Source organism: Ascaphus truei, chromosome 22 (genome assembly GCF_040206685.1).
Source record: "Ascaphus truei isolate aAscTru1 chromosome 22, aAscTru1.hap1, whole genome shotgun sequence".
Classification (NCBI taxonomy): domain Eukaryota; kingdom Metazoa; phylum Chordata; class Amphibia; order Anura; family Ascaphidae; genus Ascaphus; species Ascaphus truei.
The window spans coordinates 2,772,239-2,784,310 of NC_134504.1; the positions used below are offsets into that span (position 1 = coordinate 2,772,239).

Genomic DNA, 12,072 nt, shown 5'->3' on the forward strand with positions numbered 1-12,072 from the left:
CTTTGGTGAGTGAATCCAGGCTGCAGTAATATCAGGTGAAGAGTTCCAGGACTGCACCGGTCTGCAAGGTAAGGCAACCAGTAAACCGCGGAGCGGATTCCTTACAGTGACATCATGACGAGGAGGATCCTGGGACTTGTAGTCCCCGTGTCTGCGGAGCCGTCCCAAGATGTTTGCCGCAGTCCCGACACTGCGCATGCGCTGCACTGCGCATCTGATCAACATGGCCGCCCAATTGCGCTGAGCTCCGGCCAGACAACCGAGCAGATCCCTGCACAGGAGGCAGAGTAGGGGACATGGTTACATATAGTAGTAATATTGTTCCTGATAATAATAATATTATACATATTTAGCCACGCCCACTAGCACTCATTTTGACACATATATATATATATATATATATATATATATATATATATATATATATATATATATATATATATATATATATATATATATATATATATATATATATATATATATTGTGGTAATGTAGGGGGTTTTCAGAGCTTGTTGGGTATCTGTGTGTTTAATAATAATAACAACAACAATAGTAACAATAATAAGAACATCAACAACAATATTCATAACAATAATAATTTATAACAATATTAATAATAATATATAATAATAATAAATAACAATATCAACAACAACAAAACAATAATAATAACAACAAACAACAAGAATTAATAATAATAACAATAATAACAAGTGTCCCCATGCTGTGTGTGCAGCAGCCATGCACGCGGGCTCCCCCTACCGGCCTCCCTCGGCCACACACGCCTCAACCGAGCCTTGCGGCCACGTCCCTCCCTCCTATCCCTTCACTGTGACAGCCATCCCTCAATAAGCCCCGCCTCCTCTCTCTTCCCATTGGCCGCCGCCTCTCCCCGCCGCCTCACCCTCCCTCCCCATTGGCTGCCAGTGCGTTGCTGCGCGCGCGCCAGGTTAGGCTGCGCCCTCTCTCTTCCCTCTCTCTCTCCCGCTGGCGGCTGTGGTGGGGTCCGGAGCCGGCGCAGCCCCCTCCTCCTCCTCCGTTACCCCCCCTCCCCTCCCGGTGTGGTATAAACACCCCTCCCCCCCACCCCCCGGATTAAAGATGGCGGCGCCCGTGGCCCGGCTGGAGGGCCGCGAGTTCCAGTACCTGATGAAGAAGCGCTCGGTGACCGTGGGCCGCAACTCGTCGCAGGGCTCGGTGGACGTGAGCATGGGCCACTCGAGTTTTATCTCCCGCCGGCACCTGGAGATCTTCACCACCGGGGGGGAGGCGGGGGAGGAGGCCGGGGGGGAGCAGCAGCAGGGGGAGGCCGGGGAGCAGCAGGAGGAGGCCTTCTACCTGCGCTGCCTGGGGAAGAACGGGGTGTTCGTGGACGGGGTGTTCCAGAGGAGGGGGGCCCCCGCGCTGCAGCTGCCCAGAGTGTGAGTTATATATATATATTATTTTTTTTTGGGGGGGGTGGGCGGCCTTGTTTGTGTTTGACACATGGTGCAGGTTGTAAGCAGGAGGGGGGAGGAGTCACATGGAGGGGGAGGAGTCACAGAGGGGGATGACAGGTGAGGGAGGAGTCATGAAGATGAGGGGGGGGTTGACAGGTGAGGGGGGGGGTTGACAGGTGAGGGGGGGGTTGACAGGTGAGGGGGAGGAGTCACAGGGGGATGACAGATGAGGGAGGAGTCATGGGGGTGACAGGTGATGAGGGGTGTGGGATGACAGGTGAGGGGGAAGAGTCACGGGGATGAGGGGTGGGGGATGACAGGTGAGAGGGAGGAGTCACAGGGGGGTGGGGATGACAGGTGAGAGGGAGGAGTCATAGGGGGATGACAGGTGATGAGGGGTGTGGGATGACAGGTGAGGGGGGAAGAGTCACAGGGGGGTGGGGGATGACAGGTGAGAGGGAGGAGTCACGGGGGTGAGGGGTGGGGGATGACAGGTGAGAGGGAGGAGTCATAGGGGGGTGAGAGGGAAAGTCACAGGGGGATGATCAGGGAGGAGTCACGGGGAGTAGGGGAGGAGTCACTGTGATTGGGGGAAGAGTCATGGGGGTGGGGGATGACCAGTGAGAGGGTGGAGTCATAGGGGGATGACAGGTGAGGAGGGGTGGGGGATGACAGGTTAGGGGGGAAGAGTCATGGGGATGACAGGTGAGGGAGGAGTCACGGGGTATGGGGAGTGGGGGAGGAGTCACGGGGTGACAGGTGGGGTGGGAGAGGTGACAGGACAGGGGGAGGAGTAACAGGGGGATAAGAGGGGGTGATGGAAAGGGGTTACTGGGGGTGAGGGGGGAATGACAGGAGAAGGAGGGGGTGACAGATATGGAGTAAGGTTAGTATTTGAGTAATATTAGGAACAGGGTTAGTGGGGTGTTGGTGAAGGGAGTGAACATTGATTTTTGGAGGTAACATTCTTGGGCTGAATGACATCTGTAAGGACATTGACAACCATGGTTTAAAGGGTTGATGGAAAATGATAGGTATTGGATGTGTTTATTTGGGGTTGGATGGGTATTGGGTGCAATTTAGTCATGGATTGTGGAAGGTGTGAGCCTGTCTGTGGACGTGGACAGTTAAGATCCTGTCATTGAGGTGGTGGGGTAATCATGATATGTATGTCTGAGTGGGGGGAGGGGGCAGTGTTTCAAAGGGGGTTTGACAATGACAAAATAAATCAGTATATGGCCTTGAGATTGCGGTGGTGCGATGTACGCTGAACTCCGGGTCTTGGGGACAAAGTCATTGTAATCTCTTTGTACATGGCATGGTTGTGTTCAGTGTATGATCCAGATTATTGAGAAGGGTTTGGGGGGGGGGGGAGGCTTGTGCTATTCATACAGGTTTCCTCCTGCCCATGTTTGGAATTTCTTGACACTTTTTTTTTTTCAAATTTTATTTAAATATTGTTGAGTGAAGTGTTCTGGTTTCATCACACCCATAGCCACGTTTTGAACACGGTTGATGAAAACACTGGTTTTGTGTTTGCTCAAGCTGCCATGCCTTTTATGGAAATCATTGCGAGTGTTTGCAGGCCCAGTTTACACATTTTGGCCGGAGGCTCCGGGGAGATGTCACAAGCCACCAAAACAAAAACATTTGGCTGGGATAAGACCCCATGCTTCCATGGGAAACACTCATCCATTCATTGGCTGCATCACGTGGTGAGGCAAGAGCGTAGTAGGCAAAATGCTGTTTGCAGTGTTCTCGTGATCCGTATTTATCTGTGTTTATTAATGGACGTACTCATCGTTTTCTTGTGCTATGTCATGATTTGTATTCATGTTTGTTGCTGTTTGCAACCCTACGCAGCCTTGCTTTTCAGACACGCGTGAAGGTTTCATTAGCTAATTAATTATTGCATACGATTGCTTTAGTGTGCTGTAAGGAACATTCCCTCGGAAAAGACCGGCATGTTGTGTGTTTCCCCCCTCTCCCCCCCTCCCCCCCCTATTCTGTATACCTGTTTGCGGAGGATCTCATACGAATATATTATCATTGAAATGTTTCTAGACATCCTTATTGTGCTGGCTATTAATCTGCATACTTTGTTGTTAATTAGGATAGCTGTTAACGGTCTTGCCTTGTGCAAGTTCATTTCCCTTTTTATAGGGGTGCTAGATCATTGCCTCGGACTGTGGCAGAGTTGACCTTTCTTACAAGCTGGACCAGGCCACGGCCTGTGGCTTATAAATGCGCTTGGGATGCTGGAGGTATCAGATGGCCCAGCCAGGGAAGAGTGGGAATATTTACATGCGGCTGCACCATTACTGATATTAAAACCTCATGTGCTGCATTGCTTTTAACCTGGATACAGTCCAACCTGTGACCATGTCATGCAAGCTACGTGTTCTGCTAACCCCTTCACCACCAGCAACGTGTTGCAGCCCCTCTGGGGGAAGTTTTGAAATACCTTGGCACTTCATCTTGCCTCCCATGTGGCTGTAGTCACTGTGTGCGTGTTTTGTTTGTTGTCTTTTGTATTCTATGTAGGAGGAATTTGTGATTATTGACAGACTGTGTACATCTGTTGCCAGCTAGTAAAGTGTTGTTGCACATATATTGGTCAATGATTCTTGGTTACAATCTCAGTAACACTCCTTTTTGACATGTATATGTGTGTGGTGAGTTTGGGTTCTGAGGTTACAGGGGCTGTGTGTGTTAGTCAATGATTCTTTGTGATGAAAAAATTATTGACGTCGACTTATATATATTTTTTGCAATTAAGGTAATGCTGTTCAATTCATATTTCTTTGTGTATGTATGTGTGTATATATATATATTTATTTATTTATAAAATATTTTACCAGGAAGTAATACATTGAGAGTTACCTCTCGTTTTCAAGTATGTCCTGGGCACAGAGTTAAGACAAATAATACATGGTTACAAATACAGTTACATAATGAGCAGGGCATACATTATATACAAGACATTGCATGCACAGTTAAAGATAATATATATTGTGTATATGTGTATGTATGTATGTATATATATATATATATATATATATATATATATATATATATAAATCAGTACCGTGTTAGCCGAGCTTCAATAATCAAAAAATAAATAGATGATACCGTTCTGTGGCTAACGAAATGCTTTTATTTGTGCGAGCTTTCGAGATACACTGATCTATTCTTCCGGCATTTCGTTAGCCACAGGACGGTATCATCTATTAATTTTTTGAATATATATATATATATTTATTTTCTGTTATTTTGCTCCGTTTTGCGGCCATTCAGTATCCAGCTGCACCTACTTTGTCTTGAGAAACCTCATGGGCCGATTAAGTCTCAGAATGTCATGTTCTGTTTCCTTTGAGCTTCAAGCACGTGTGTACGGGTCATTTTTTTTTTTTTTTAATCTTTTTTTCCTTTATTGGTATCTTACAAGGTAGGTACAGATAGTGAAAACAGTCAGAGCTGAACAGAGATTAATTAATAAGTCATAGGCACATGACTGCGAAACGGATTGAGATACCCAATAAACCATTTTTCCTTTTTATGTTGAAGAAGAGGGGGAGAAACAAGGGGCGGTGGATAGATGGGAACGACACGGAGAAGGAGGGGGGGGGGGTATTGGGAGGGTTGGGCACGTCTCTGGTCCCTTCTAAGCCACAGGGTATCATACTTGAATCAGGGCTTGTAGTAGTGACGGTGCACCCGGGCCCGGCCATGGTTCCCAGGTTTTGTAGAAGTGGTGCATTTTCTGTTTGAGCATGGCCGTGAGCCTTTCCATGTTCATGACCGTGTCTATTCTATTTGCTACTGTTCTCCTGGGGGGAGCCTTCGTGTGTTTCCAAGCCGCCGCGACAGAGCATCTAGCGGCCGTCAGAATAGCGGAGATCAGCCTGGCTAGTGGGGCAGGGATGTCCTCAATTGGTTTTCCGAGCACGTACGTCAGAGGGTCCAGGGGGATCTCCAGTCCTAGGGTTTCCATCAAGAGTCTCTGGACCCTGGTCCAGAACCTCTGGATCTCTGGGCATGACCACCAAATATGGGCCATGTCCCCCCTTTGACCACATCCCCTCCAGCACAAGTCTGTTGTGCTGGGGAAGATCTGGCTCAGTCTGCTCGGGTGAGGTACCACTGGAATAGGATTTTATATATTTTTTCTTTTGTGATGGAACAAATTGATGTTTTGGAAGCGGCCTCCCAGACATCCTCCAGGTCGATTTGTAGGTTTAGGTCGGCACTCTGTTTTTGCATATACATATGGGAGTGGGGAGGGGATGGGAAGCCTCGATCGTTCTGTAGATTTCAGAAATTAATCCTCTCTGATATTCCCCTTTTAGGCAGAGGGATTCAAATCTGGTCTGTGCTGGGAATTTAGAATTTGGGGATAGAGCTCGCAGGAAGTGCCTTACCTGCAGGTATTTGAAAATGGGGAGGTCGGGGGAGGAGAATTTATTTTTGAGCTCTTGGAAGGACAGTACCTCATCCCTCCTCAGCAGATCCGCAACCATTCTGATATTTAGGTCCTGAAATTGACCAAATTGGTTACGGGCGCATCCAGGCAGGAAATCTGGATTCCCGAAAATGGGGGTGAGTTGGGAGGGGGAAGAAGCTAGGCCATGTTTTGCTTTGGTTTTAATCCAGGTAGACCACGTGCATCTCATCGCTCGAATCTCTGGGGTCTCTTTTCTTTGTGCGTCTGGGACCATAGTAAGACCGGGAGGGGGGTGGGGGCCGCATGGTGGGACTCGATTGCCAACCAGCAGTTGGAGGTCGGGGGGTTGTTCCAGATCACTGCTACACGGGTCATTTTCACGTGTAAAACAGATATGACCTGAATGTTCGAGCCCACTTCAGGGTTCTGAGTTTTTCAGCTGATGATCTTTCATGGAATCCCCCTGCGAGCGTTTGATGGGCGAGAAACCTTTTATTTCTTGGTGTGTGATGGTTCGAATTGTAAAGCACAATAATTCTGGTTTACTTAGAAAGTAAACACATTGCAGATTTCAGCAATTAGTGAAACCTTCATACAGTTGTTATTGAAGGTTTTATCTCTCGGCAAGTGGTAACTTTATTCTTATACCAGAATGAGAAGACATGCGGCATTCTGTTTGCAGAATCTCACCTTGAAGTATTTGCCATGTTGATTTTTATTTAAGTGACCTTCACATTTGGCTTCCTGGCGTGCGTCTGAATACTATGCCTATACCTTGGTGCAGATTGTAAGACTGCAGCGGGAACTCGTGCCCTGTAAGCAGTTCTGAGCTACACCTGTCACTGCTGTTTAATGTTAACATGACTCATTACGCACAATCCGTTTGCTCTCTGCAAATTCTGTCACTTTCAGTGCTTGTCACATTGTTGCACCCTACATGTTTCCAGCCCAGTAAGGTACTGACCCGTTGCACCTGTACCAGGAGGGGCCAACTCCAGTGCTCAAGGGCCACCATCAGGTCCGCTGCTTCAGCACAAGTGGCTCAGATGAAGACAGCCATTTTAGCACAGCTTCAGCAAAGGTGGGTCAATCGGTTGCTCAGTCTTTGAGTCACCGAGTCGCCTTTGCTGAAGCAGGGATATCCTGAAAATCTGACATGTTCGTGGCCCTGGTGGACTGGAGTAGTCCTCCCCCCGAAGAAGCTAAAATCGCAGGCATTGGTACATAGACTTATTAATTGGTGGTGTGTCGCTGTCTGGAAATGTCGTCAGCATTTATTTTTAAACAAGAATAAGCTTCAACTTCCAGCCGTAAGGTGTGTGTTGCTTTAAGGCTGCAATCTCTTTATTGACAAAACTGTTTATAAAAATCTTGCCGTGTAATATTTTGTTACCATTGCTCCTGTGTATTTATAGGGTAAACGGGAACATGTCCCTGTTACAACTGGGTATATGGAAGGTAGATAAACTGATTTATGCAGCAGTGGACGGGTTGCATTTGAATGTAATTCTGGTTGATGGTTGAATGTTTACATTGTTCTCATGACTTTAACATGTGCTGGTCTAGATGTGTGTACTGTACATCATTTATTGTAAATGCTTAGGCCAGGAGCCAATAAGCTTCAATATTGGGTATCGAAATCTTGCACCAATGGCCTGCCCGTGTGTTCCAGCAGAGAGACTTGCGAACGTCACTTGCCAGGAGAGGAGGTTAATTAAAGCCTTAGTCCCACTTGGCAACATGTTGGCTTTGCAGTGATATGAAAGCACAGCGCTATCTGACTTCTCTACCATTTATAACGCTCTTGTTCTGACTTTCTGATGATTTAACAGCTGTGCAGATTTGAGGCGATACGTGCAAATGCACATATACAAATATCACAGAATATATACACGTTAAATGCTGCTTTCAGACCTAAATAATAATGCATAAACATAAACCTTTTGCGGTGATGGCTGTTGGCTTATAATGGCGTATGGTAACGTACTACGTACGATATAAGAGGGCACACAATGTGAGCTTTAATACGAGTGGATTTCCAAAGCAGAACACTGCAGGTGTGTTTTTACAAATGAGAACATGACTAAGAGGAAGCTGTGTGGTTAGAAACTGTTTGAGGATATCTTGTTTGTCTTCACTCTTTCAAGGAGCCGCCTTAATCCCTGCACAACATTTGAAGACCAATATTCTGTATTGTAATATATTTTATTATATTTGTGCCCTGCGTTTGAGAGTCAGCTGTTTAAAATAATAATAATAATAATGGTAACTGTGGTGGTATGGAGGAGACCGCTTATTTTCTGTGTGTGTGAAGTGCACACTCGTTTTCTCCAACGTTCTTACGGGGAGGCAGTTTGAGCTGTGCAAAAAACCCCAGATGTGTGCGCTCTGCTTGATAAAGGTGACGCACGCATGAGTATGGAGTATGTGGTCCGTAGGGCAGGGGCGCCCAACTCCAGTCCTCAAGTTCCCCCAACAGGTCAGGTTTTCAGGATATCTCTGCTTCAGCACAGGTGGTTGAGCCATTTGTGCTGAAGCAGGGACTGATAGAGCCACCTGTGGTGAAGCTGGGATATCCTGATAATCTGACCTGTTGATGGGGGGTTCTGGTCTGGCGTTGAGCCCCCCTGGCGTAGGGCTTAAACTGCCTTTTCCAAAGTGTATTTAGGTAGATCACGGTTTACTGGCCTTCACCATAAGGCTACGTTTATAGAGATGATTTCCAGCGATCGCGACCAATCGGTTGCGTTGCGCTTACTATAAGCGCACGCGACGGCGGAAATGCATTTGTTTTTCTGCGGCATTGCTGTCAGCGGCACTATAAGCGCAGCCTTGTTGTAGCTCACACAAATAGTGTAAAGATGGCTTCTCGTAGCCCTGCCTCGCGTTGTAATGTTGAGGAAGGAGAGAACAACGGTGACCAAACTGTTGCATTGTTTGCCGCTGTGTCTGTATGTTTAAACTTTGCCTTTAAATTTCCCTTATTGTACCGTACCCTCAGAATATGTGCCTGTTCTGCACGTGCCTGCTTATGGTTTTAGTTGGGTCACAGTTTTCAAGTCCAAAACCTTGGAAACCAGAAGAAAAAATAAACCGTGGAAGAGCGTTTTCTGCGTTTTTATCGGTCTCCGTAAACCTTGAAACATCAGTGGGTTTATAATTTAGTCTTTTTCTGTGATCCTTTTAGTGCAGGGGCTACCTACAGGTCAGGTTTTCAGGAGGTCCCTTCAGCACAGTGGGTACATTTGACTGAGCCACCTGTGCTGAAGCAGGAATATCATGACAACCTGACCTGTTCATAGCTCTTGAAGACTTGAGTTGTGCTTCCCCTCCCCCTGCTTTAGAAGTATAGGTGTGTAGTTGATTTTGTTACATTTAAGTGAAGGTGTTTTCACAGATTGATTTGCACACTATTTTGAAACCTCACGAGTCTCCTTTTCGTTGTCCGTTTACTGGCTGTATAACGGTGTTTATCGGTGACACCGTGGTTTGGTGCACTGCTGGTTTAGCTGCAAACACATTGCAAGATCCTGCGTCTTTAAGCCGGTAACATGTACAAATTGGCCGCCCAGCGAAGGCAGTCAGGGGTATGATGTAATGATGGCGGCTCTGTCACTAGGGAGCGGAGGTAACTGTGGCAACAACACATACACTGAATACAAAAACAGCCGGAGTCAGGGTGGCCATATACGGCGTATCTGCATTCTCCCTGCGCGCTGTCTGCACATGCAGCTTGCTTAGAAGTCTTTTGTGGCCAAACACGTTTCCATGTTGCCTTGTGGCTAATCTGAGCAGTGTTTACAGGGAGGCATGTGTGTGTGTGTGAGAGCCGGCGGAAGCATGCTCTGTGTGTCTGCTTGGCTGGGAACAATGCAGGGCGTACATACAATACGTATCGCAGCATATTTTCAGTACCCACGTGGGGCTAATTTCACTTTTCAGTAACCCTTTTGCAAAATGAGCACTATTCTACTTTGTAGGTGTAGCTGACGGCAGTAGTTCGTGTGTGTGTGTGTGTGTGTGTGTGTGTGTGTGTGTGTGTCACCTCTTCTTACATTTTCATATATAACTTTCTTTTTTGCAAACCATCAAAAAAAAAAACCCCCAGCACAAATTCTGTTTTTCTGTTTTTGTCCCTTTGTTTGAGATTTGCTTTTGAATTGTTCACAGAGCAAACAGTTTGTAACGCTGCCTTTCCTATACTAGGTGTTGGGAGGGATGGGTGTCCATGCAGGTTGTGATACTTTGTGACCCATTACTCTGTAGTCTGTTGTATACAAGGGGTTAATGGGGTAGCGAGTGAATCCTGGGGTATTGTTACACTCATCCTGGTGCCTGTAACACCGCAGCACATCACCTGTACTTTGGCCCAAAGTGGGTATATTCATTTAATGCAGTGGACACTATATCTATATATCAGTAGTGAGCAGATCATGGATGTCTCGGACTCGTTGTTTTGCACGTCTGGTTAGTCTCGAGCATAGTGGAAGTATATACTGTAGTCGGTTACACACTATTCAAATAAAGCGATGACCACGTTTTGATTTGGCAGTACCATGCATAATCCGCATCTCCTATAGTGTATATACAGTGACGTAAGCAAATGAATTGTATCCCGTGGTTTAACGCTAGCGCATTTTAATTCCTCCATTGAAAGAATGGTTGCACGGACTTTGTTCACTGAGCGTAACCATAAAGAGGAAAGAAGTCGTCTCTGCTACAAACATGGATGAATGAACCGGAGCAACCCAGGAAATGCCTCCAACTGGAGTGTAAATATTTAGCTTTGTACAGCAGCTGATGATAAGACTGCTTGTGTTGTACAAGTAATGGTATGGTCAGTACTTGCTGCCCCTCTGGCAACAGAAGCATTGAGTTTAGTGAAACCACTTTCAAATCCATTCAAACAAAAACCTACCACTTAGACTGAGTTCTATATGGCTGAGGATATACCGTTAAAGTGGCAATCCTTTCCCCAAAATGAAAGTTTGTTTTCTTTACCTTGCATGCCCATGGATTTGAACCATTGCTTGCAAAGCCTCAGGATACCCGAGATATATAACATTTGTCACTGTTGCCAGTATATCCATGTTACAACAAAAGATGGCTGCGGCAATGCACTCTCTCTGCATGATGTCAAAGCTTTCTATTGGCCCCCAGAGTAACGCTGACCCCGAGTCTTTGTCTCCCGGACAAGACTTCTAGTAAGGGAATTGCCCGACGAAATAGCTCAGAAACGCAAAGTGGGCCCTGTAGCTCGGAGCGCTGCGGTTCTGCTCCGGGGAAAGCCTGGTTTAACCTCTTGTGTCCCATAACATAGCTACCATGTCATGAGTTCCAGTGGAGCGCTGAACATATGAAGAGACTCCAAGGGCTAACTGACTGTTTCAATTAAAAAAATCTCTTGACCAAGATCCTGGTGTTATTTTGGGGGTGATGCCGAAGGTTAGCTGTGCAGACACATCTGCTCTTAACCTTTTTTTTTCTTTCTTCTATTTCCTTACTGTTTATTGGAAGGGGCATTGCTCATGTACTCTGTCAGGCAGCTCCTAAATGTATTTGGCCTTTGTAAATCCTCGTGAAAAGCCCTGAACTGTGGGATAGAAAACCATGGCTGATACAATCCGATGAAGCTTTAATTCCAGTCTGATGATGTCACTGCCCTCACTTGGAAGGGAGATCCAATACACGGAGGACGAGACCAGCAGTGGACTCTGCGAGATGAAATGGCAGCAAGGAAGTCTCGATGACACCACGGCAACCCACAAACTAATACTGTTTGTAAGCCGGAAGGGTTTCAAGAAATGTTTTTGGAAAACAAACTTCAGTAACACTTGTAATTGGCTGCGCTCTTTTACAAGATGTTTAGCTCAAAGGCAGTTTTGGGTCACATAGCACCTTTTTTATGTTAAAACATAAATAACACTTGTTGTTCTTGCCACGTTCTCTGCAGTGATCCACCCTTTCATCTTTTTGCTGCACCAAAGCAAAGCCATTTACTAGTCCACGTGTGTTTGGTTCTTAAACCGGTGGCCTTTTGCTCGTCACGAAACGATAGGAGCGATTTCCTGTGTGATTTGAAATGCTTATTTTATTAATCCCAATGACTGAATGGAGATTAAACCCATTTCCATAGGGCTTCTGTTTTGTGGTTTCACACGCAAATCTTTTGAACCGATTCCACCCCT

The 12,072-nt window shown here is 46.2% G+C and overlaps 1 protein-coding gene across 1 annotated transcript in view; it reads left to right on the top strand.

Annotated features, from left to right (window-relative positions):
- The first annotated feature begins 1,049 nt into the window (after nt 1–1,049).
- FOXK2 (forkhead box K2) overlaps nt 1,050–12,072 on the top strand; it is a 62,537-nt gene continuing 51,514 nt past the window's right edge. The window contains exon 1 of the mRNA XM_075579649.1: nt 1,050–1,422. Coding sequence (XP_075435764.1) covers nt 1,103–1,422 — 320 coding nt within the window. The 5' untranslated portion in view covers nt 1,050–1,102. The remainder of the gene's footprint in view (nt 1,423–12,072) is intronic.